General features: G+C 51.8%; 1 protein-coding gene across 1 annotated transcript in view; it reads right to left on the bottom strand.

Annotated features, from left to right (window-relative positions):
* Positions 1–531: 531 nt before the first annotated feature.
* The window catches only part of UROC1 (urocanate hydratase 1), a 40,627-nt gene continuing 15,044 nt past the window's right edge, over positions 532–26,114 (bottom strand). The window contains exons 9-20 of the mRNA XM_032340472.1: positions 24,561–24,649; positions 21,975–22,037; positions 21,490–21,669; positions 21,078–21,175; positions 20,200–20,272; positions 18,430–18,551; positions 16,764–16,834; positions 13,575–13,673; positions 11,199–11,298; positions 8,314–8,395; positions 2,212–2,311; positions 532–1,418 (exon numbers count right to left, since the gene is read on the bottom strand). Of these exons, the coding sequence (XP_032196363.1) occupies positions 1,278–1,418; positions 2,212–2,311; positions 8,314–8,395; positions 11,199–11,298; positions 13,575–13,673; positions 16,764–16,834; positions 18,430–18,551; positions 20,200–20,272; positions 21,078–21,175; positions 21,490–21,669; positions 21,975–22,037; positions 24,561–24,649 (1,218 nt within the window). The 3' untranslated portion in view covers positions 532–1,277. The remainder of the gene's footprint in view (positions 1,419–2,211; positions 2,312–8,313; positions 8,396–11,198; positions 11,299–13,574; positions 13,674–16,763; positions 16,835–18,429; positions 18,552–20,199; positions 20,273–21,077; positions 21,176–21,489; positions 21,670–21,974; positions 22,038–24,560; positions 24,650–26,114) is intronic.

Here is a 26,114-nt window from a genome sequence, read left to right as displayed (position 1 = left end):
TGAGGCAATAGGCAGAAGGGAGCCCTAAAAGTAGGGGAATCTTTTTTAAAAAAGGGGGATGCCTTCTTCAAAAGGAAGGCCTGGAAAAGCATGGCCACATAACTCCCTTTGTCTGGACGCTTTAAATCTGAGCCTGGGCTATGTATGGGTACAGCCGCTGTAGGGATCAGAGATCTGGAGGGGGGCAGCGTGCAGGAATACAGCCTCAGGCCCAGCAGGGCTCCTGCAGGACACCTGGTTGCAAACAGGGTTCTGGAGTGGAACTCCCTCTAAAGGGACTGGGCTGCATTTTCTTTTTCTTTTTTTTTTTTTTTTTTAAAGATTTTATTCATTTATTTCACAGAGAGAGGGAGAGAGAACACAAGTAGGCAGAGAGGCAGGCAGAAAGAGAGTGGGAAGCAGGTTCCCTGCTGAGAGCCCGACGTTGGGGGGAGGGGGGAGCTTGATCCCAGGACCCTGGGATCATGACCTGAGCTGAAGGCAGAGGCTTAACACACTGAGCCACCCAGGTGTCCCTGGACTGCGTTTTCTTGCACTCCATGCTGTGCCAGCAGTCGGGGGCTCCCCTCCTCTCTCCTTTTTCTCACAAAATACCGCTGTCCCTTTAGGGACCCTGTCTGTCCCCATCCCACCAGCCCATGGCCATCCTGCTTGTGACACCTTACATGGCTTCTTTCTTTCCTAATCCTTTATTGCCCTGTCTTCCTCCATGGACCCTCGAACCCAGCGCCTGACCATGTTCCTTTGGGCCCATGGCTGGAGGCACTGAGGGGCAAAAAGTACATCGCAGACAGCAAGACAGGCCAGCAGATGGAAGGATATCTGGATGCGTGGATGGAAGGTGGACAGGAGGCAGAATGACTGATACAAACCTGGCCAAAGGAAACCCTGGTCCCTTGGTAGGAGGAGAGGCAGGGGTTTTGAAGGGACTTGGTTGATACCCAGTATTTGTGGCATGCACGGCCCCCAAAAGTTCCTGGAGTCTACTCCATGGTGAGCTAGAGGATTGGGCTCTGGACCAGACTTTCATGCCCTCCCAGGGTTCCCAGAGGTCAGCGGCAAACACTCCCATCTCTTCTGGCCTGAGCTGGCTCGTTTGTAAATGGTGGATGGTCCCATAGCACGCCCTCCAGGGAGTCATGAGGCCACATGAGGGTTTGTGTGGGAAACTGCTAACCTGGGAGACAAAGGTGTGCAGTGACAGGTGTGCTGTGGCTGTGGGGGTGGGGACAGGAATCAAGGGGGTGAGGGAAGCAAGGCTGACTCTAGGGCTCCCCTCATGGCCGCAGGGCCTGCTGCAGCATGCACTCGTCTGCCACCTCATGGGGGAGCGTCACCACTAAGCCCTTGTTGTCCTGCATCGTCTGGCAGATGATCTCGTAGGCCTTCTGGTTCCCGGACCAACAGCGCCGAGCCACCTGCAGTGGGGGAGGGAGGGGAGAGGGCATCCATTGTTGCCAACACCAGCTTCCCAGCAGGGTCTTCTGGACACACTGCAGCTGGGCTGCAAATCCCCACCCTTATCCCCTTCGGGGTCCCTCTGTGCTGTGCATGGGGCCAGCAATCTTGGATGTCTACCCCATTCCCACCTCTAGCTCAGGACCCCCTCTCTCTTGGCTGGACTATGTATTTAGCCCCCTCCCTGATCTGAAACTGCCAACCTTCTACCCAGCCTAACCCATGTCCAAGTATCCAGGAACCATCCTCCCTAAGGGAATCCACATCCATCCCAGTTCTGCCCCAGAATCTTTCTCCAGTCTGTTTCCTTCTCTCCACCTCAGGCCTTAGGGCTTCCCTGCCTTTTTTGCTGCCATGCTTGCCACCCCTCATCCTTCCCCTCACAGCTTCGTGGCCCTCACCACCCCCTCTACTGGTTAGTGCCCCTCCAGAGGCCCCTCCATCCCCACTCTGATGCTACCCCCTCACCTGACTCCAGCTGCCTGGGTCCCTGCACGCTGAGCCCCTCCCCATCCCCCTCATAACCTGCCTGCACACACCCTCCCCATGACCGCCTGGCCACTTGTGCTCACCACCTCTTCTCTTGGCCTGTGATGTGGTCATGGGGAGGGAGGACGCCCCCCCAGCCCCAGCAGGGCCACACGGGCACGTGCACAGCCAGAGAGGTCAGAGAGTGAGCAGAGCAGTGAGAGAGGCTCGGCCTGACAGAACCGTCCCCAGAGAAGGCCCGGGAAAGGACTGGATGTTACTTACTCCGTTGGAGACATCCCAGCTGAGCATCATCCTGGCCTTCTGCTCGGCCTCCTGGGTCCCGTCCAGCACGAGGCCAAACCCCCCATTGATCACCTCACCCCTGTAAGAGGCAAAGAGGTTCCCAGGCCACTCTCCAGGCCTGCCCCTGCCTGGAGTGGACGGAAGTGCACGCACATTTGGGTGGCTGCTGCAGCTGCAGCTGGTAGAACCTGTGTCCTCTCCCCGACCTCAGGGAAGCAGGAATCACTGGGCTGCACATTCCCCACCTGCACCTCCATGCTTTACTCCGTGCACCCCACACCCACCCTCAGGACCCTCGACCATGTCACCTCCCCACGTGACCTCCTTCTCTGAGGTTCTGAGAGCATTCCATATCCCATGCTTCCCTGGGGGCTCTTGGGCTGCTCAATTCAACGGTCATTCTACCTGATTTCTCCTTATGCTCTTCCTTTCCTTTGCCTCCTCTTTCAGCTTGCTTTAGGCGCATTTTGGGGTCCTGATAACTTGATCTGAAGACCAAGTTCCTTTATTTTCCATATCTCTTATTTTCTAACAACCAGGTTTCTCTGGGCTCTGTTTGTACTCCCTCCCCTCGCGGACGTGATACGGTCACGTGTTCATTCATCTCTGCAGTAGGTGTCGTGGGGATCTTAATGAAGCATGTCAGTGCAGTCTGACTTTCCTCATGTGTGCCATCGACTGTGGGCATCCTCTCCTTCCTGGCACCCCTGGATCTCTATCCTCACCCTTAGCATCATGAACAAGGCCCGGCTGCCCTTCCTGCTGATAGCATCACTATACCCCTCCCACCCCCTTCCATTATGAACATAGGAAATGCCCCACCTCTTGTCGGCACCTGCCAAGGCCTTACTGCCCAACACAAACCCCTGGGAACACAGCATCTGGCCTTTCAGTCCCTGCTCCCAGAGAATTTGCTCTTCCTCCTTCCTGCACCCAAAAGAGGCACCTAGCTTCTCTAGTCTCAGATCCTTCAGGCCCTACCTGCTTCTCTGCCCCATTTGGGCTCTACTGACAATTTCAGCCAGTTCCCACCAAGAAGGTGAGGAGCCCTCTGCCACAGGAGCCAGCTGTGCTCCCCACTCCCGACGTGAGAATCGAGTACCTCTGTGAATGGGCAGCGGCCCCTGCTCTGCCCTCAGCCCATGTCCCAGAGTTGGGTGGCTCTGTGCGGGCCCCCGGGGTCCCATCACACCTCCCACCAGCCTCCAGGTGGATAAAGGTCACCATCAGTCATCACCTATCAGGGACTGATGTTGGGTGACAGAAGGGAAAGCAGATGTGAGCCAGTGCTGCCGAGGAAGGACTTCAGTGTATCCTTCGACCAGAGAGGAATTTTTGGAGATGAGAACTTCATTTTCTGTTTTGGGAGCCTGTAGGCCAGACTGCTAGAGAGCAAAGCGGCCCAGCAAACCTCAGCAAACCTTGCCCACACATCACACACACTGAGCCCCAGCAGATGAGACCATAAAGGCAGCACCACCATCGCAGAACACAGGGGGCTGCTTATAGATGGAGTTGGGACAACTAACTGTCCCATTGAGAAAAACAAAAGTAGAGCCTTATGTCACACAAATAAAAACTGGTGCCAGGTGTACTAAAGAAAAAAAAATTCAAAAATAGATAGTAAGTAAAGAAAGTTTAGGAGCATGCATTTTCTTAACTTGGGAAGGAGGAGGAATGTCTTTTAAAGCAATGTTTAAAAAATGAAGGGCCCTTGGTGTGCCTGGGTGGCTTGTCAGTTAAGCATCAGACTCTTAGTACTGGCTCAGGTCATGGTCTTGGGGTTGTGAGACTGTATGATCCACGCTGATCGGGGAGTCTGCTTGGGATTCTGGAATTCTCTCCTTTCCTTTTCCGTCTCCCATCCACTCTGTCCCTTTCCCCTCTCCCCGCTAACACGCATGCTTTCTCTTTCTCTCTCTTTATAAAATAAACAAAATCTTTAAAAAAAAAATGAAGAGCCAGAATAAGAAGTCACTGGATAAAGATTAAACTTTGAAGTTTAATCTTTGAAGAGAGGCCTGCATGGGTGACCCTTCTGGAAAGCCTGGCTGTGGGGAACATGGTTAGCTCACAGTCTACAGCAATAACTCCTTAGGGTCCTTCTCAGGGCAGAGACAGAGCACTAACATGGCGAGGGAGCCTGTAGGCCAGTGGGTCCTTTGATGGCCTTCTTGCACCCAGAATCTGCCGCCCACCACCGCTAGGTGGCAAGGCTGGCGGGTGTGTGTGGAGACTGAGGGCGCCCTCGCTCCTGCTCCGCACTTCCTTTCTCAGGTGATCTTCCCAGTAAGCCTTTTACACACGCTACCTCCACCTCAGCTTCTGCCTCCTGGAAAACCCAACCAGCACAGACACTATAGATGATGTTTAAACACAAAGGACGTGCACCCAAGACCAGCATCCTATGTCTAAAATAGAACAAGAACAACCAGTCCATAAGAAAAATCTCACAACCCAAAACAAAAATAGGAAGCAAGCAAGTCAAATCAAAACAAGGATTTGTCACCCCTTGCCCACCAGTCTGGCAAATCCCACGCGGTAACACCCAGGGTGCTGAGGTTACGCAAACTGGAACTTTTATACAAGGAAATGTGACCGCAGGTACTAAAGTTCAAAACACCCACAGTTTTCACCTCCAATCCCAAACAGTACACACCTGGTAAGGTTAAGGTTTATGGGAGGCATGCCACTCCCCAGCCCTGCTCTGGTCCCCTTACAGGTAGCTCACGGGGTAAGGTTAGCACATGCATTCGGGCCAGGCCTCCTGCAAATGGAGCTCATTTTGAAACCTGGGCAAAGTTATTTCTCCACCTAGGTAGCAGCTATTTCTTACAGGGGACTGTTGTGGTGATCAGGCGAGCTAGCATGTCAGTCTAGAAGGCCTTGTACCTGTTGCACACGATACTGTGAACGTTAGCCATTCACTATTTAATCTTCACCACCAGCTTATAAAGCCATTGCTATTACAAGGAGCATTTTGTCAATGAGAAATGAAGTTCAACAAGCTTAACTCATGCAGAAAAGTCAACTTCAGAATCCATGCTGTCAATTGTGCCACAAAACTCTACATCGAAGATACCCTGCTGCCCTGGAGGTGCAGGCCGAGGAGATTTATGTACATGGAGGTCGAGAACATTGCAAGTCCTCAGACCGATCCTCGGGCTAGCAGAAGCCACATCACCTGGGATCCAGATGCACAACTGCTTTATAGGCTGGCAGTGACGATTAGTGACTGGCTGGTGGCTACACCCTCCCTATAAGGATAGGAGACTAGACCTGTGTTAACCCAGCAGACCAACCAGCCTAAAACCAGAGACTGACTGCTGACCCCTCCTGCTCTGCAGCCCGTGGTCCAAAAGTCCCTGTTCACACACTGGGCTGTGCACACCCTCTCGAAACACCAGCAGACCGCAAGGACCACTGGACAGACAGCATGAGCACAGACTTCAAGCAAGCAACCAGAAAGAGGGGCTCCACGGAGGCAGAGAAAGAGGAAGATGACACACAGCTAAGGCGGCCTGTCCTGGAAACAGAAGTGCTCCAAAACAGGGAGACAGCAGATGATATAAAAACTGAAAGCAGGGGCAACTGGGTGGCTCTGATGGTGGAGCGGCTGCCTTCGGCTCAGGCCATGATCTCGAGGTCCTGGGATCCAACCCCAAGGTGGGTTCCCTGCTCAGCAGGGAGCCTGCCTCTCCCTCTCCCGCTGCCCCTCCCCCCTGTTCCTTGCTTGCTCTCGCTCTCTCTCTGCCAAATAAATAAATACCGAAAGCATATTAAGAAATAGCAGAGAAAACTTATAACTCAGAAATGGATTTGTGTAGAACAACAAAAAAAAATTAGCTGACAAGTGAAAAGTGATTTCCTCCCAATGGTTGAGGTGCAGATTTTTTCTCCTGCTGATTTTACAGTAAGCCTTGCAGGGGCATCTGACGGATTAGGTTATGCGGGTGTGTGCAGTCCTGTCTACAGAGCCTAGGGGCAGCCAGAGGGTGGGAGCAACCTGGGAATCAGCAGGGAGCATTCCCTCTCTTGGGAACTCCCCATGCAGGGGCTCCTGCCCCAAAGCCCTCATGTCAGGATGCTTTCTTGGGCCAGCTCTGCTCTGATCCCTCTTGCCCCTGTGGCTCAGTTGGCAACGACAGGTGGATCCTGGGAGATGACCGATCTAGATTCGAATCCTGATTCCACCGCCAGCTCTGTGGCCTTGGGCATGTTACTCAACCTTATTCTCGTCACCTCCAGCACCAATTCAGCATCTAGTGACAAAACACCAGGTACCCCTCCACCAGGCACTCTCTGTCCTGGTTTTCAACAGCCTTGTGTATCGGAAAGAACACACGCGCCCGTCACATTTTCCATTAATTAGACCGCCTGACTGGGCGACGGCTCAGAATTCTGGCCTTGAAGCCAGCGCAGCGGAATGCTCTGGGAAGCTCAGTGCCGAGGGACTTGGCTGCGGAGGGCAAGGCCAAGCTCCCTCTGGCCAGAACGGGCTCAGAGGTCTGCTCAGAGCTGGCCGGCCCGGGAGCTGCCTTCCTCTCTGAAGCCGCAGCGCCCCCTGCTGTCCCAGAGAGCCTGGAGTCCAGCTTGGCGCCAGGGCCCAGACTTGCCGGCCACCCAGGCTGGGAAGAGGGGACAGCTGGGACAGCTGGAGGTCACTAAGTTTCCTCATCTGTAAAATGCATTTTCTTCTACGATTAGGTGAGAGAGTAGATTCAAAGAGTTTAGCAAATGCTTGCCACACCATCTTTGTATAATAAATATTAATCATTATTCTTTGTGGATGTGATGTTGTGACTTATAATGAGTTATATATTTGGTCTTCATCCCATTTCTAGCACAGAGCTCCTAAAACTTGGAATTTTGTAAGCTTTAAGAGTGGTTAAAGTCTCTTTTGTTATGTGAATGAGGTGACTTTTGGATTGCATTTAAAGAATGAGGGGGGTTGCTAGTTTCCAGCAGAACTAACCATATCATTACAGGATTGGAACTTTAAGTCCCATGCCCCAGACTTCCAGTGAAAGGAGAGGGGCTGGAGGTTGAATATGGGATCAATGATTTAGTCAATCATGCCTAAATAATGAAGCCTCCATTAATACCTAAAAGGACAAGTTTGGAGAGGTCCTAGATTGGGGAACCAGAGCGCTCCCACGTGCCACAGTGCTAGGCCCCAAACTCTGCAAGGACAGAAGTTCCTTTGTTCTGGGAACTCTCCCTCTGTATCTCTTCAGCTAGCTATTCACTTGCACCCGTTGATATCCTCTGTAATAAACTGGTAATCTAGTGAATATACCGGTTTCCTGAGTTTTATGAGCTGCTCAAGCATATTAATAGAACCCAGGGAGGCTACAGTGGGAACCTCTGATTTGTAGCACACTGGTCAGATGCACAGGTGACAACCCAGGCTTGTGATCAGCATCAGGGGTGGTGGCATCCTTGTGGGACTGAGCCCTTATCCTGTGGATCTGGTACTGTCTCTGAGCAGTGTCAGAATTGAGTTGAATTGTGGACACCCATTTGGGCGTCAAAGAATTGCCTGGTGGTGTGGGAAAACCCCACATGTTAAAACTAGGAGTGCAGAATAATAGCAGACCTCTTCATGATGGAATTGCCACTGTCAGCTGGAATAAGACCCACCTGCAAACCCCAATTTCCTCATGACACAGACTGGAAACAGGCCTGGCAGAGCAGAGCTGTGAGCCAGGGACCCAGGACCCCAGAATCCAGGTCTCCCGCCTCCCAGCCCAGCTGCCCAGGACAAAATCAGTGAAGAAGGCTTGGGTTAGGACAGCACTGAGAATTCCTGAGAAAACATCTGGGAAAGCAAAGGGAAAATGGACAGGATAAGGGTAGGGACGGTTCTTACAGCCTTTGTGTCCAGTGTGACAAGTAAGACCCTGAAAGGTAGAGTGGCTCGGCCATGTCCTGTTATTTCCAGCTCACATGAGGAACACATCACAGCAAAGCCCTTAACAGAGGGAGCTAAGGGGAGGCAGGGCCCAGGACCCTCGAGGGAACTCCTGAGACCCTGACACCAGCCCACACCCACAGCACCCAGTTCTCCAAAAACCTTACCAGCCGACACCCCCGCCATTGTGAAGAGCGACCCAGGTGGCACCGCGAAAGGCATCTCCTGCGAAGTTCTGCACAGCCATGTCTGCGGAAACAGAGGCCACGGCCCCATTATTCCCTGAATGCCGCAGGCTAGGGGCCAGGCCAGGCTCTGACCCGGGAGACAATGGGCTGAGTGGGGCCTGAAGGACAGACTCTAGAAACAGCCACAATGTATGTTTGCAGAGCCACGCAAAGCTGGAGTACTGACAAGTGCCCAAGTACCCCCTGTTAACCTGTACAGTTATGCCCTCCAGCGCTGAAGGCCAGATAAAGTGCTCCAGAAGCAGAAAGAACAAAAGAATTAAAGGGATGGTGGTACTGATTTTAGCCCATAGATGCAGAGAGCCAAGAGAGTCACTCCCACCCTTAAAATGAAACAAAACAACAACAAAAAATAAGTAACTACAAATTAGTGATTGTCCTTGTCCCCATCAGAGAACTGAGGTCCCAGGTCAACCAACTCATTACAATTTGGGGAGAGAGAGGCCCTTACACAGAGAATCTGGTCACCTTACACGTGTGTCTAACAAATTGCTAAAGGACAAGCATGAGCTTGCCTGAAACCTTGAGACCTCTGGGACACAGATATAAGAATGTGTGGGTTTTCTTAGCAGGCTCTTCTTCCCAAAACCCAGCTGGGTGTTCCCAGAGAAGACAGGGAGAATCCTAGGAACACTCTCCTCCTTATACTGGGTTGTGAAATGCAAGAAGCACAGCCCTAAAACCTGATAAAGGCCGGGAAACGTCCTCTAGGACCTCTTTAGATGTCCCGGCCCAGCCACATCTTGGCTTTAGCTCACCAGATCTGATTCCAGACTTCCAGCCTTCAGAACTGTGAGAGAACACATCTGTGTGGTTTTAAGCCATTAAGTTTGTGGTACCTTGTTACAGTGGCCACAGGTATGAATATAAACTATATGAATATCAGAGAATTTCAGAGCAAGGAATATTATTTGGGACAAAGAGAAACATGACACAATGATAAAGATGTCAGCTCTCCAAGAAGACATCAGATACTGAAACGAGTATGCACCTAACAGCATAGGTTTAAAATACTCGGAGCAAAGATGCTGAAGACCCTAAAGGAGAAACAGACAAATCCGCAAACACCAGTGGAGACTTCACCACTCTCTCTATATTTAGTTTACAGAATAATTGGGCAGAAAATCCATAAGGATACAGATGACCAGAACAGCATTATCAACCAACCTGACCTAACTGACATCTGCAGGATCCACCAAATAACACAGAATATATATTCTTCTCAAGTGCACCAGGATAGACCATCTTCTGGCCACCAAACAACCCTTAACAATTTTAAAAGGACAGAACAAATATAAAGTAAGTTCTCAGACCATAATGGAATTAAACCTGAAGTTGGTAACAAAGGTATCTGAAAAATCTCCTAAAACTTGGAAATTTTAAAAGATACTTCTAGTGGTGCCAGGGTGGCTCAGTCAGTGAAGCTTCCTATTCTTGATTTCAGCTCAGGTCATGATCTCAGGATCATGAGATTGAGCCCTGTTTTGAGCTCCGCACTGAACATGGAGCCTACTAAAGATTCTCTCTCTCTCTCTCTCTCTCTCTATTTCTCTCCCTGTGCCCTTTTCCCCCTGAACTCACACACTCTCTCTCTTAAAAAAAAATTTAATTAATTAAAGAAGATATTTCAAGTAACAATGGATCCAAGAGAAAGTCTTATGGGAAATTTACAAATATCTTGAACTGAATGAAAATGAAAATATTTAAAAATTGGCAGGATGCAGCTAAGGCAGTGTTTTAAAGGAAATTAGAGCATTAAATACCTCTATTAGGGAAAAAAAAGTTTCAATTCAGTAACCTCAGCTTCTGCCTTATGAAGCCAGAGAAAAGAAGAGCAAGTCGAACCCAAAGCCAGTAGAAGGAAGGACATACTAAAGATTAGAGCAGAAATCAATTAATTTGGAAGCAAAAAAGCAATAGAAAAAAATGAATGAAACTAGAAGCTTCTTTTTGTGGGGAAGATCAACAAATTTGATAAATTCCCAACCAGACTGATCAAGAAGAAAGAAAAAATACACAAATGACCAATATCAAGACTGACAAAGGAGACATGACAACTGACCCCACAGACATTAGACAGATAAATATAGGAATACAACTCTATACCTATAAATTTGATAACTTACATGAAATATATCAACTCCTTGAAAAAAGTGATACAGATGGGGTTCCTGAGTGTCTATCTCCTTTCCTTGAGATCCCATCCATAATGGAAGGAACCCCCAAGTACTGGGAATGAATGAGCTATGCCAGGACTAGAACCCACCAGCCTCTGTGGTGATTATGATTGTAGTAGGTTTAGAAGCAGAACAGCAACATCAGGTGCAGCAGATAACCTTATTGAATGCCAGCTGCAGGGCAATGACCTAAAGCTCCACACGTATTAATTCACCTCATTCTTCACAACAAACCTCTGAAGTAGGTACTATGGTTATTTCCATCTTACACATAAGGAAATTGAGATTCAGAGACTAGAAGTGTCTTGCTCAGGACCACCTAGCAAGTGACAGGGTCAGGAACACACCTGAGTCTACAGCATCCAGCTGTCCCATTTTGCCTGACACTATCCCAGTTTAAAACCAGATATCCCAGATCCCAAAAACCCCTGTGTGCTGGGCTGGTCACCCTATGCCAAGTCTCTCAGACGCCAGAACCTTTTTTGCATCATTATGACTGACTGAAATGAATCAATTTTAGTATATGTGCTGCCGAAGCGAGCACGACTGAAATGAATCAATTGATTTTTAAACAAAATCAAATCCAACATAAAAACAATTAAAAAAAATTTTTTTTGTCTTTCTCACCTGCGCAGAAGGCAGAGCCATCGTAAATGTTGGAGGTCTCCCTAAAGGGGCTGTCCGTGCCACTCACATCATGGTGGTCTCGGCTCAGGACCACCGGCGCCTGTAGCAGGGAAGGAAATGAGATGTCGGCAGTGTCTACCATAGCTGCCTGGCACACACCAGAAACCCTCTAGATCGCTCCCCCAGGAAATATACCTTCCTCAACAAGAGAAAGCATAGATGTTTCTGATGGCTTCCTGTAGCTACCAACAGGTTCATTCCACAGATTGGGTGCTTTCTATACGTGCAGGCCACCCACGTGTTATGGCCGTATTGGCTCATTGGGTAGTCTCAACCACTCTAACCAGATAGGTATGCCTGTTACCATGCCTGTTTTATAGACAGGAAAACTGAGGTCCAGTGAGGAGAAGAAACTTGCCAATGACATAGAGCTGGTGAGTGGACAGGTTGGGATTTAAATCCATACACAGTATACTAGAATCTGGGCTTTCCCCTGAGTCTGCACGCTAAGGAAAGGGGCAGACAGATAGCCCAGGGTGCCGAGTGGATGCTTCCTTTCTGGGCCTTGGTTTTCTGGATAAGGAAATCACCAAGATCCTTCCTGTGCTGCCGTTCTCTGTGAGGACACAGACTTTTCACATGGTGAAAGCACAGGGGGTTTAATTTTTCAAATGCATGTGTTGGCAATTCTTCCTGTTCCCAAAAGATCTCAGGCTGCTTGGAAGTCTGTGATGTGGTGCCAGGAGGTCGGCAGCTCTGCACCCCAATGACAGAATACAGTGTAGCCCTGATGGTTGAGTGGGGTCATGGCTAAGGACAGGCCAACCAGGCTCCCTTGTGCCAGGCACAGGGTGGTTCCATTACAAAAAAAGTTCTAACTGGAATAATTAAGTGGTAGAGGTAAAGGTGCTGGGGCAAAGGGGCACATTCCGTGCCCACAAGCATGAGGTGAGTGCTAGTCTGGCCCAGATACACCTTTCACTTGGCTGTCCTCAGGAGGAGGAAGGCAGTGGAGCCCACAGCTGCAACAAACAAGCTCTTTCCAGCACCAAACTGGAATCTTTCTGGAGTGTCTCACAAAGGAACCATGGCTAGCCCTATGGTTAGGGCTATGGCCTATGGTTAGCCCTATGGCCAGCCCTCCCCAGTTGTCATAGAATTGCATAGGCTCCCTGCATAAGAGCTGGTATCTTGCTGAAAGGGGAACTCCCCATTGCTCTGAATTAAGAGGCCCTCTTCTCCTTTTCTTGAACAGGCCAAGCTTGCTCTTCACGTTTGCTCTGAACGGCCATCCCCCAGAGATTCTAGCACCTTCCGGATATTCAGCTCTCAGTTCTACAGCCATTAACTCAGAAGACCTGTTCTGACCACCCCGTCTAAAGTCAACACTCATTCCCACCCCTCACCTGCACCCCATCATCCCCACCCCGTCGAAAGCCACCGCTCATTCCCAACTCATCACGCCCTCCCTGCCACTTCTACCCCATTACCCACACCCCCTCACCGCCATTCACTTTCTTCTCATGTCCATCACCATCTGATGTTCCCTCTAGACTTATACCTTTATCCCGCAACATCAGTTTCTCTTCCCTACTGCGTGGATGAGGATGGGACCCTGCCTATTTTGTTCTCTGCCACGGAGTCCCCAGTCCTTCAAAACAAGTCTGGCATGGAAGAGGTGCCCAATCAAGCGTGTGGAATGAATGACAAAGACTCCCTGCTTTCCGTGCTAACCGGCCAACTACAGCCTGGACAAGAGTGTGCCTAGAGAGAGTCCTGGTGGAGCGGCCCCAGCCCTCCTCCTAGGCATGCTGAGCTCTGGCAGTGCTCCCTGAGATGGGCTAGGGTTGTTGTCCCTGCCACCACCACAACCACCCACCAGGACAGGCATCATGTTCATCAGTCTGATTTCCCTTTCACAGCTGATCACTGGCACTCTCAAACCCAGGGACACTAGAAAGAGCTTTGCGGAACAGCCTTCCAAATGGGTGTCCCCAGAGCTCCAGGTCCTCCATGGTGGGCTGCTGACTGGGAATAAAATGGGGGAAAGCTAGGAAAGTTTGTCATAGTTTATAAAAAGATAATTTTTAAAAAAAGGTAATTCAAGAAAGAGGAGTCGCTCAATCCTCACACCTAGGCTTTGGGGTTAACAGAAAATGGCACCTGAGTCTCAGAGACAGCACCTGACTTGCCCAAGGTCACACAGCAGGAACCACATCAGAGGCTGGCTTTGAGGACAAGTCTCCTCACTCCTGCTCCCCAGTTATCTGCCCTGCAACCTGACACAAACACAGACCACGGGGCCTCCGGGCCATGCCGGCGCTGATGGCAAGGAGACAAGGGGAGGCCTCCATCCTGCAGCCCAGAATGTGTTACCTTGATCTCCCCACGGGCGATGGCTTGGTTGAAGGCCACAGCGATGGCCACACGGCCTTTCTGGTCTGAGTACAGGATCCTTGCCTGGGACCCCACTACCTGCGGGGAAAAGGTAGAGAAGAGGCACTTCGGTGACTTAGTGATGTGCAGGCAGCAACTTGGGTGACAGGTCCACCAGCAGCCAGATAGTCCCCTCAAGGCAGGTTGTGGAGCACCCCGAGGTGTGTGATAGCTCTTCAGTCTGTGGGCCTGAGGCGGGCCCTCACGTCCAGCGCCCCCCATGGCACCACGCTGACCCTCTGCATGTCCACACACAGTCGGGCCCCCCAGATGCCCCTCTGTGATCCAGCGCCTCAAGGCTTAACCCCATGAGGGGTCTCTGAAACCCTGACCTGCCCATCTCTAGCGGTGTTACCTATTAGGAGTATACTCCGGCTTGAGTCCTCTCAATAAAAAGAATATGAACATCACCTAAGGCAATTTCAGATTGTGCCCAGCACAGCCGCAATTTCTCTGCACACCATCGCTCACTGCTGCGTTTGTGAGGAAGGTGCTGGGATCCTCATCCTCAGCTCCACTTTATAGACGAAAATACTGGGGCAAGAGGCTGAGCCACCTGCCCACAAGCACCTGAGTCCTAGGTGGCATGGCCAGGCGCCTGTGGACCAAAACACCAAGAGCAGCCCCTCTGGAGGGTGAGACAGGTCGCTCCCACGAAATGGAAGCGGCAGCAAGTGCAAACGAACAGTGGTTCTCAAGCAGGGGCAAAGCCTGGAGACACATTTGGGTGCTGCTGGCATGGGCATGGGATGGGTGTTGCTAACCATCCTACAACATGACCCCCTGCCCCAACGGAGACTTATCCAGCCCCCAGGCACTCGCACTGATATTTGAGGCAGCTGGCGGTTGTTCTTGTTCACAGCAGCATTATTCACAACAGCTAAAATGTGGAAGCACGCCAGGTGTCCATTGATGGATGAATGCACAAGAAAAATAGATACACTCTGTGCAGACAATGGAATATTACTCAGCCTTGAAAAGGAAGGGAATTCTAACACACACTGCAGTGTGGATGAACCTTGAGCACATCATGTTGAGTGAAAGAAGCCAGTCCCACAAGGACCAGTCCTGCACGATCCCACTCACATGATGTCCCTAGAGCAGTCAAATACAGAGAGACTGAAAGTAGGGTTGTGGCCGCCAGGGGCTAGGGGAGGGGAATGGGGGTTCATACTGAATGGGGGTGGGGTTTCAGCTTGGGAAGATGAAGAAGTCTGGAAACAGATGGTGGTGATAGTTGTAAGCAATGTAAAGGTACACAAAGCAACTGAATTGCACTTTAAAAATGGTTAAAATGGAAAACTTTATGGTAATGTATATATTGCCACAACTGAAAAAAAAAAATGATTTGGTCCAAACATCAGTTGTGCTGAGACTGAGAAACCCTGGATTCTCCAAAGGGGATGTAGGTGTTTCTCTCCACTGCCTGGCCACTCGTCCTGGAATGAGGTGGAAGGTTCAGTAGTGGGTGCCGGAGGGAGCCGCAGCCCTGACCCTGAGCTGGAAAACAGCTCTGTCTGGACCGAGGTGCCAGCCAGCACAGTGAGCTGAGCCACTTTTCTCTTGCATGTGGCTTGCTAACAGCCTTACTAGACTCCCGCCAGCTGCCTCAGAGTCATGTGGGAAGGACTATACTAGAAATCAGCACTGCAGAGATTTTCAGATGTCTTGGATCCAGAAAAAGAAAATCGAGGAGGAGTGGGCATAGGATTGCCAGCTCCATCAAGAGTGTACCTTAAAAGAAACTCAATTAAAATGTAAAAAAAAAAAAAACCAAAAGGATGGCCTTCTGTGATCACCATCTTTCCCTAAGGCAAAGAGCAATGTGAAGTAAGTATGGAGAACACAACCTCCAGAAAACTTCAACTCAAACACAGAAGAGACAGTCTTGCTTCTCTATCACCCTTGTAGCGGCATCCAGAGGGCCATTCCCCATGATCCTGACCTCCCAAACTCCCCTCAGCCCCTTCCTGCTCTGTGGGAGCCCTTCCCTCAAGGCCAGGTCCTTGTCTTCTCCAGGCCACCTCCAGACTGGCCCTACACATTTCTGCTCCTGCTCCAACCTCCCCACAGCCCAGATTCTCAAGTCCAACAGTGGGGTGGTCGTCTCAGATTCTGAGCAGACACAGAGACCACTGTTGACATGGGGGTTGTGGTTGAAACACGTATGCCAACCACTGGCCAAGGAGGAGTCTGGGTAGGTAGTGTTGGGCCCCAGGAGCCCAGGACGCAGGGACAGTGCTCAAGGGAGTCCCTCTCTGGCCCTAGGACCTCTAGGCCAGGAACACACTAGTCTGGATGTGTGTCCAGCAGGCAGTCTGGTCATCGAGGTCTGTGGCCAAAGGCGTGTGAGCCAGATGCTCGTGTTTCATTTGTCCCCAGTACACTAGGCCTGCTGCTGCCTCAGGGCCTGTGCTTCCGTTGGTCCTGTACCTCCCTGACTATCACAGGGCAGCTCCCCCATCCCCCAAACTCCCAGCCTTCAGACCCAAACTCACAACTCAGCTCCATACTTAGTATGTTCTCCATAATTATTGTGTACTCCATACTCAGAGACACCTTTCTGACCAGTCTGTATAAAGCAGTCCCCACCCAGCATCACCTTGATCCATGTTCACATGCATGTAAGCAGACACGAGGCAGCGGCATGCCTCTCTGCTCAGCCCTGGGCCTAGCCGTGCCTCTTGCACAGACTGTCCCAGAGGGCCTGTTCCAAGTATGCACACCACCACAGCTCGGGTGTGCACGCAGTCACTGACATCTCAATGCACAGCTGAGACGGGAAGCTCAGAGAGACTGAGCCACTCACCCCAGGCCACACAGAGGAAAAGCCAGGAGGCCTGACTCAAGAGAGCTACTTGTGGAGTAACTGAGTGAGCAATGACCTAACTGACCCTGGTCAGTGCCCCAGGGCCCCAGGGCACCATTTGAAAGGCACCAGGCTTCTTTGTTCGGAGGCCTGCTGGATGAGGTAGCTGCCGCTGTCTCCTATGAGGCCAAGGACGCTGCCACCTAAGCAGTCTCACAGGGTATGTTGGCAACATCTTGGGGCTCATATATACCAGCCCCCCACCTCTGGGAGGGCAGTCCAGAGGCCCACCCCTGCTTCCCGCCAGGCCAAGCCCTCACCAGCCGGTGCTTGGCGGCCTCCCGGATCCAGCGGATGTTGTCCATATACTGCAGCTTCACAGCCAGGTTCACTGCAGGGAGAAAGTAGGGTGTCACAGGCCCCAGGGTCCCCTGTTCTGTGGGGCTCAGGGATGGGCCCTCCCACTGGCAAGTGCTCAGCATAGCAGACATCTGTCCTGCAAGCATCATGGAGCCCAGACACAGGGTCAGGAAGCTCCCATCTTCAGTACCCCACCAGGCCATCTGAATTCTGGAATCAGTAATGCCAACAGTCACATGACGTGTGTGACCCCCCTGCCTAATAATTCATTCCCTTAGCAAACATTTATTGAGTCCTCAGCGTAGGCCAGGTGCTGTGCCAGGCACTGGGAACAGAGACTGCTGCACACCAGGGAGGAAATAAGTGTGGTGAGGTACTCACTGCGGTGGGGGGGGGGGGGGGGGGCGTGATGTCACGGGGACCAAAGGCGTCTTTGCAGAGGTAATGGTCAAGCTACCTCCTAAATGCTAAGAAGGAACTAGCTACACAAAGATCTGAGCGAACAGTGCTCTAGGCAGAGGGAACAGCAAATGCAAAGGCCCTGAGGTAGAACAAAGCTCGGCCTATCTCAGTAAGACAGGCCAGTAGGGAAGTGCGGAGGGCGAGCTGGAGTCAGAGGGTAGCTGTGTTCCTCGGGACTTTTTTTAAGAACTCACACTTTAAAAATTTTTTATTAAAAATGAAGGCAATGCTCACAAGTCATCACTGCCAAATTACTTCACTACCTTTTACCAGGTTCTGTGCTCTTGAGGTTACGTGTCTGGGGGAGAGCTGGCTGCAGCTCCGTGTGCAGCCTCGCTGGAAACCAGAGTATTTACACCGCGGCGGCCAGCAGTTGCACAGCTTAGGGCTTCCTCCGGGAGGGCGTTTTGATGGACACGCACCAGCCCGCCTGCTCCCCTAGCACCTGGAGGATATCTAAGAGAGCACTGCTACTTCCCTTCCCCTTCCCGGGAGGCCTTCCCGGCACTCCTCTTCCCGGTCCCCAGCGACGCCCCCTCCCAGACCCTCCCCGGCCCGCCCAGCCCCCGCCTGGCTCCTCCCACACCCTGCATCCGGGTAACCTGGGCGTGCCCCCAGCCCCCAGAGCCTGGAACGGTCCCTGGGGTCTGAAAAGGAGCCGCCGAGGCTGAAGGACCCTCATAGACAACTGGCGAGAAGGTGCCCGGGACCTGCAGAAAGGCTGCGGAGAAGTGGGGGTAGGAGCTAAGATGGCTGAGGACGTTTCCTAAAATTCTCGTCTCCTCCTCTCCACGTGATAAGCGACACGTCAAATCCACTACACATAAAGGGACTGAGGTTAAACCAGGGGCGGGGGCCGGTCGTCCGTGGAGGGTCAACCACCACCATCCGCGCGTGAAGGCAGAGCCGCGCTATGTATCGGAGAAGCCTCGGGCCGGCGCAGGAGCTCCGACGCGGGGAAAGCAGAGCGGGCACAGCAGAAAGGTGCGAGAACCAGGAGCACCGTGCACAGGCACGACCCCGAGGCCCCCTGTGCTCGCGCCTGCGGGGCGGGGGCGGCAGGCTGGAGGTGAGCGGAGAAGGGGGCCGCGTCAAGGGGGTGGGCTGCCCTGGAGCCGCTGCTGGGCCACCTGCCTTTCAGCGTCGCCCGTCCCACAGCCTCACCTCCATCAGCGATGGCCTTCTCCAGCACGCACGTCGCCAGCTCATCTGTGACTGCCAGGTCCTGGGGGTCCCCTGACGTGCACACCCAGCGGAAAGGCCCAAATCCCAGGGAGAATATGTCCCTGCAAAGACAAAATGCCTCCTAGCCTCGGGGCTCCCCAGCCTGGCTGCACCCACTGATGGGGCGCCGTGAACCTGGAGGGAAGGCCTGCAGGTGCTGCAGAACTGAGAGGGGTGAAGGTTGTATGCTGGCTGGGGGGGCTTGGATGTGGGCACACATAGTGAAGTTATCCTGTGTCCAGAATTGCTGCTGCAAGCCCCTGAGCCACTAACTGGACAGCAAGTTTAGAAGCCTCCAGGTCCCCTCTCCCCGCTCAGCGCCACCCCCCCCACCGCCCCACCTCGTCAGCCTCTCTCCCCTGTTCCCTCCTCCCTCTCACCTCCCTTCCCCAGTTCCCTTCAGTCTCCCTTCCCTCACTGTTCCCACCTCCCTCTCAGCCTCTCTGCTCCCCTAGATCCCCTCCTCCCTCAGGCCCCTGATGGGGGAAACAAAGGCAGAAGGAAAATGGTTAAATTTCCTTACTACCTACAGCCCATTGATAAGTCCTTGAAACAGGCAGAGTTACATTCTTCTAGGGACTCAACTGCCTCCATGTTAATACTTGACTAAGGGCAAAAGACAATCCTAGCCCAACCACTCATCCCCCAAGGATCCTGTAAGTCTACTTTAACATATAAAAATTCCTTTGGAAATTTCCTTTATCTCTATTCCCTAAAATACATGTTGGCAATCACCCCTCAGGCATATGGCCCACGGATGTACATCTGAAGGGTCTCACGACTAAGGTTTTATTAGACAGTAATAAATTATCTTTTCCCAACAACAGTTAGCCTCCTCAAGGTCCTGGAAACCTTGCTTCCAGAATTCCTTAGAGGCTTTTGCTATCCCTGAAGCCCCATCCAACTTGAAAGTACATAATGCGCCACTCTTCATGACACCGATGCAGTTCTTTGTGCCCATGGGTCCTGTCCTCATGCTTTAAGAAAACCACCTTTTTGCACCAAAGATGTCCTTAGAAATATTTCTTGGCTATTGGCTTCCAACTCTAACATCTTTCCTACATCATTCCCCCCTCCCCATCAGCCCCTCTGCCCTCAGTGTTACCCCTCTCCCCTCAGTGTTCTCTGTCCCTCCTCTTAGATCTGCATCATTTCTTGCTGCAGGAGCAGGGAGCTGGGATGCAAACAGGCAGAAATTCCTTTATAGTGTTGTTACAAAGACAACCTGAAAATCAATGAGCTAAATCGAAGTAGTTGGGAGCAACATTAAATGGGGGGCTTGACCAGGTTTGCCTTAGGCAAACTGACCTTTCTAGGTGGGCTCTAGGCCCCTGGCCTGTCCCCTGTCCCCTGTTCCCTCACCTGTCCCCTGAGCCCACCCTCCTCTCTGGACAGCTCCCTGCTGTATGTAGCTTGGCAGTGTGGCCCCCTGAGCCTCTGCTTCCTCACCCACAGTGAACCTGAGAAGGAGACCATCGCCTTTCTTCCCTCTCTCCCTCTTTGGTCCCATCTTGTGTGCAAATGGGCTGGTGAACCTTCCAGAAGCATCCTGAGGCCTCCCATCCCCTGTCCCTGTGTTGCTGAGTTTGACCCCGAGGCCTCCCTGCTCAGCCAGATATCCCTCGGGTTATCTCCTGTTTCTCCCTACCTCAGGACTTTGCCAACCTGAGTGTCTAGGACCCAGAGGCTAGAAGTGACCCCATCACTTACCCCATGATGTGCTGGACATACGAGGGGTAGCGGAATTCCGTCTTGCTGGCATCTTTCTTCTCCACGTCAGCTCCTGTGGGCAGAGCAGCCAGCCGAACAGAATCAGCTGGAGGGTCTGAGGGCTGCGCCACACTGCCTCGAGGTGAGGACTCATACCCCTCTCCAGAGGGGGATTTAAACAGAGGCCAGGCAAAGACTATAGCAAGTCTGCCCTTGCTGTGGGGCTGGGCGGGGGCATGTCCACATTGCCCTCACGTGCCAGGTCCTTCGGTGCCCCCAAAGGCCCACCAGAACTTTTGAACTCCAGGAAGGGGCCTGGTGCAGGGACAGGGCTGGGAGGGCCACCTTCCTCTGTGTAGTTTTGTATCATCTGAACTTTACCTTCCAGCATGAGTCACCTGTTCTACAGAAACGTTTCCCACAGACATTAGGGAGGGCACATGATGGTACGAGCACGAGGTATTATATAAGACTGATGAATCACTCACCTCTACTTCTGACACTAATAATACACTGTATGTTAATAAATTGAATTTACATTTTTAAAAAATAATTTCCTTCTCAGAAAAGTTAAGCTGTATATTCCCCTCACTGGACCTTATTATATCCAAGCATCCTACCAACTCTTTGTGGCACCAGATGTTCTTAAGACAAATGGAAAAACTGAGGCCCAGAGGCCAAGGACCTGGTGGGACCAGCTCTCAGAAGGCCCCGGGCAAGGGCACAGTGAAAGCTGCATGCCGTGCCCCTCTTCTCACCGGGCACCTGCCAGGTCCACTCCTGGCTGGTGAGAAGGGAGAGTGCCCAGTGCCAGGGTCTTGGCCTCTCCCAGCCTGCGGAGACTGGGGCCCCCTCACCTCGCCTTCATTGTGTCTCACCTGCTCTTTGGGCCTCCAAGAGGAAGGCATTGCCATAGTCCCAAAAGAAGAAGTTCTCCTTGGCCAGTCTGTTGATGGCTGAGACTTGCCTCCTCAGGCTGCAAGAGCCCAGTGGTTCACGGTCAGCCCTGTCTCCCCACCGCCCCAACCGAGAGGTCGCGAGAGAAGGCTCTCTGCGCCTCACCCCTGTCACCCCTCCACCGCACCCCATGGGGCTCAGCCAGCTCTGCTGTTTCCTTCCCTTCGGACAGAGGAGGAAACAGATTCAGAGAGGTTAAAGTTCTAAGGCCACACAGTTGGCCCCTGGAGAACCAGGCAGAGGCCAAAGTTAACCAGTCCAAAAGCTTCTGCCAGCTGTGTGCACTCCTCTCCCCCCATCACACACACCGGAGTAGCCCTGGGACCTCATCACCTTTCCTGGACCAGGCCCTTGAATGCAGCAGGGTCAGAGGCCATGAGGCTCTGGGCCTCTGCGAAGCCCAGCTGCACAGGGTAGTAACCACCATTGAATGGGTTGTGGCAGGATGTCTGGTCTGATCCCAGGTCCACCAAGAGCTCCCCTGTTGTGTCCAATTCGTGGACCAGGCGCTCCCTGGGGAAAACAAGGGGTGATCAATGTGGGACGGCATCTGCCCAGGGCAGGGGTAAGCATGCCCTGGGGCCTGAGTTCACAGGCCTACTGGGAGGAGATTGCCCTCCTCTCTCAAAGGAACATCTGCAGGAAGTCTGCTATGAGCTCAGGCCAGGATCTGGACCTTGAAAACTGGGAGTGGAGCTTAGCTGAGTACATTTTAGAAGCGTTGTGTCCTGGGAGCACATGGCCACCATCAGTACCCAATCTGGAGGGGGAGGTTCACCCAGGGTCCCCCAGCCTGCCAACTCCCATCCCCCACTCACCAAAGATCCACCACATTGCCATGGTAACCAAGACTGAGCACCTCCTTCCTTTTCCTTGCTTCCCTAGAAGGGCACAAGAGCAGAGCAGACGGCCTATCACACCTGCCCGCAGATGTCCACCAACACCAAGCTGGCAAGAACGCAGAAGAGCCTGGAGGTCACAGAAAGCACTGTGTGTGTCAGCATCCAGCCCGAGGTGCAGCGACCTCTGAGGCGTGTCTTCTGAGGACCCGGAACTGTAACAGCAGACTTGAATGCTCCAGACGAGAGAACGGAGATGACAACAGTGACAAGCCTTCTCCAGGGGATTCACAGAATCAGGGCTGTTGCTGTTAGTGCTCTGTTGGGGATCATTCTAGAACTCATGTAAGGTGATCCTAAAATTGCAGACATCACTAAAGGGGATTCCAGGGGCTCCTGGGTGACTCAGTCTGTTAAGTGTCTGACTATGGATTTTGGCTCAGGTCATGATCTCAGAACATGAGACTGAGCCCCACAGAGGGTCCCTGCCTTGGGTCCCATGCTCAGTGGGGAGTCTGCTTGAGATTCCTCCCCTCTGCCCCTCCCCACTGCGCTTGCATATGTTCACACTCTCTCTATGTCTCTAAAATAAATAAATTGTAAAAAAAAAAAAAAAAAGACAGATGTCTGGGTGGCTCAGTTGACTGATCGTCTGCCTTCAGCTCGGTTTGAGATCTCAGGGTCTTAGGATCGAGCCCCACTTTGGGCTCCATGCTCAGCAGAGAGTCTACTTCTCCCTCTCCCCTTCCCCACCCCTCATGCTCGCTCTCTTTCTCTGTCTCAACTAAATAAATAAAATCTTTTTTTTTTTAATGACTCCAAACATTATTGGGAGAGATAAAAGGACAAAAAAAAAGGGGGGGCAGCATATTTAATAGACAGAAAACCACAGAAGATTTAATACATGAAGCCTCACAGGTAGGAGAAGTGTCAGAAAGCAACAGTAGGTGGGGAGCTTGGGCGCTCACTCAAAGGTGCAGGTTGACTGCACACCGCACTTTGCAGAGAGATGCCAGTGGAACCAACATGCTCCTCGCTCCCAAATGGAAGAAAACGAAGTGGGAAAAGGCATATATTTCCAGAGCAGTTAGGAGCACAGGAGCAGTGACCAGTGGAGAAGGAAGACGGGATCGATCCCAGCAGCAGGACCAGCATGGGGACGAGGTCCCCACTCCCAGAGGCTCATCCACTCCCATCTGTGTCTTCCACAGCTCAGGGAGCAGAAGTATAACCCCTCGGGCTGCTTGTGGCACTCTGTTACATGGCTCTAACCTGATTCTTTCGGGGTGTGTGTGTGTGTGTGTGTGTGTGTGTGTGTGTACGAGTGCAAGCACATGTATGCAAGTGTGTGAGTATGTTCAGGACGCTCAACAGAATTAACAGGGATAGGAGTCAGATCAGGCCAGACCCATCCATGTCCCACTAGAAGTCTGGAATCTCTCCTATGTTCCTATATTCAATGGAAACTCACCTGAGAGTTTTACACAGGGGTACAATGGGGTCAAAGTAGGATTTTTAAAAGATCCTGGTAATGGGAGTATCTCCCAGTTCAGCATGTGCTTGAACATTTTCCTATAAGCCCCTTTTGAAGAGCCCTGAGCAAATCTAATTGCAGCAGGGCTGGAGAACCGTTGGGCGGTGTGTCCTCCCCAAACAGAGTTCAGTTCTGCAAAGCAAATCAGTTGAGAGGATGCTTCAAAAAACCGGCCCCCAGGGGCACCTGGGTGGCACAGTAGCTGAAATGTCTGACTCTCCATTTTGGCTGGGGTCATGATCTCAGGGTAATGAGACCAACCCTACCAGCTCCATGCTCAGCCAGAAGTCTGCTTGGGATTCACTCTCCCTGTGCCCCTCTCCTGCCCCCTAGTGTTCTCTCTCTCTCTCTCTCTCTCTCTCTTTCAAACAAACAAAATGACCTTGGATCAGCCGCCCCCAGGGCAGTCCTCCCCCATTCCCACTGAAATACCTTAGAAGACATCACACCAGAGGGAAATGTTGCCAAGCCCCTGTCCTCCACCCAGAGAACCAGAGCATGAGTGAGGAGGAAGACCCACTTACCCCCAACCTGGAGTCATTCTGAGGAACAGTTCCATCTTTCAAAGGCTTATTTTCCTCCAGCAGATTAGATGAGCACCTGCTATGTGCCAGGCTCTCAGCTAGGCACGGAGCCACAACAGTGAGAAATACAAGGCACAGTCTTTGCAAAATGGTGGCTCAATCTCAAGAAACTCATTTAGCAGCGAGTGTCTGACCACCAGGTACTAGAACTTCAAGGGCTTCCTGCACCCCAGCCCTAGTGACCACTGAGATATTCTGATGGAGTTAGAAGGGGAGCCTGGCTGGCTCGATCAGGAGAGCCTGCAGCTCTTGATTTCGGGGTCATGATTCAAACCCCACAGTGGGTCCTGTGATGTTGGTACCGTCCAACTTCTGTGGGGTCCCTTGGTGAGGCACCACCTGTGGCCGAGTGTCAGGCATTTAACAGGCCCATGTAAAGCAGCCCAGCTTCCAGGCCCTTTCTTGGGGTCTCCCCACTTTTCCACACTCATGTGTCAGGCACTGTACCTGAGTCTTTCAATGCAGTGGTCCAAGCTGCTGGTCACTTCCATCAGCCATCCTTGCTCGTGGCGTTTCATGAGGGCGGCTTTATCCACCTGGGACCATGAGATGCAGGGTCCCCAGTTACGGGGCATGTCAGCCTCCACTGGGAAGATGCCATCCCACATGCAGGTCCCCCAATTTTGTAACAGAGCATCAGGGCAGATGCTGTGAGCTGCTTTCCAATGTGCGTTCCCCCTCCTACTCTCCTTATCAACAGAATCCAGATTTTCAAGAGGACACTATGTTCATCCCCAGTCCAAGTGAACCATAACTACTCTGTCCACTATCTCCAGCCTCCCTTTTAGGTAAAAACTTCCATTTGATACAATACTGATCAATGAAGTAAAAGAAGGGGTTTCTCAAATATTATTTTCCTGCTAAAATAGAGTCAGTAATGGGTGGCACTTCCTTTCTCCCTCCTTCCTGTCTTAAATGGAGATGAAATGGCTGGGGCTGGGATAGCCATTTTGTAACCACGAGGGAAATCCAAGACAATCTAGAGATGTTGGCTGGACATCACTGAGCTGCTGGACCAATGCCAGCACTGGTGGCTGTGTGAGAAAAACAAAACCTTATTTGTGGAAGCTGCTATAGTTTGATTTTCTGTTACCTAAAGCCAGGTGGGCTCCTAAGAAGTACAAGAATGTATGACACAGGCTTAGTATCAACTAAGTGTAAGTCACAAAGTTGTGTTTCATCAAGGCTTCTCTCTCTCTTTTAGGATTCCTTATTTACTCTTTGGGAATCTTATTACAAATACTTACTGAGCGTTCTCTCTGTGGCAAACACGTTTTGAAGATACAGGGGAAAGTAGATGAGGATGAGGGTTGAGGATGAGGCAAGGGGAAGTCAAGGTTTTTTAAAAACGTAGGCTGTTTTCCTGCAGATTCCAGGGGATGAGCTCTGTGTGAGCTAACGTTAGCTGCTGTAACTTATTTTCTGTGTAGGAGCTGAAGGCAGGCCCCCCAAAATGTGCCACTCTGGCATATTGATTATTTTAAATACAAGTCACTTAAGAGACGCCTGTGCAAGGACACTCAGGCCTTCTTCTGTCCCCCGAAAGCAGGAAATACATCTCCCATGAGAAGGTACGCCCTACCCCAACCAGGTTTGTCTTAAAGCTCCTTGCCTCCTCTCCCTGGCTCCCTTCCTCTCCTTGGCACTCCCAAAGAAAGCCGTGAGAGCCACTGAGCAAACGCCACCTGCAACACTTCTCCTGAAGTCCACACCCCCCCACCCGACTGTGACCTGTCTGAGCTGGAGAGGTCTATGCTCATTTATCCACATTTATTATCCACCGGCCGTGTTCCAGGGATTTGGTGGGATAAGGGAAGTGCCCACAGAAGGCCAGTTTCGTGGGAGAGCATCAGCAAATGTTGACTGTGGAAGGTGATGGGCACTTAGCAGGCAGCAGGCATAAACTGCCGTTGGAACGCCGCCGCCCCCCCCCCCCGCCCCAGGGAGTTCTGGGTGGTGGAGAGAGAAGAGACAGCTGGGAGTGTGAGTGTGAGTGTGAGT

Source organism: Mustela erminea, chromosome 1 (assembly GCF_009829155.1).
Source record: "Mustela erminea isolate mMusErm1 chromosome 1, mMusErm1.Pri, whole genome shotgun sequence".
NCBI lineage: Eukaryota > Metazoa > Chordata > Mammalia > Carnivora > Mustelidae > Mustela > Mustela erminea.
Note: the sequence above shows the minus strand (reverse complement) of the source record. Positions and strands in the feature narration are given on the sequence as shown.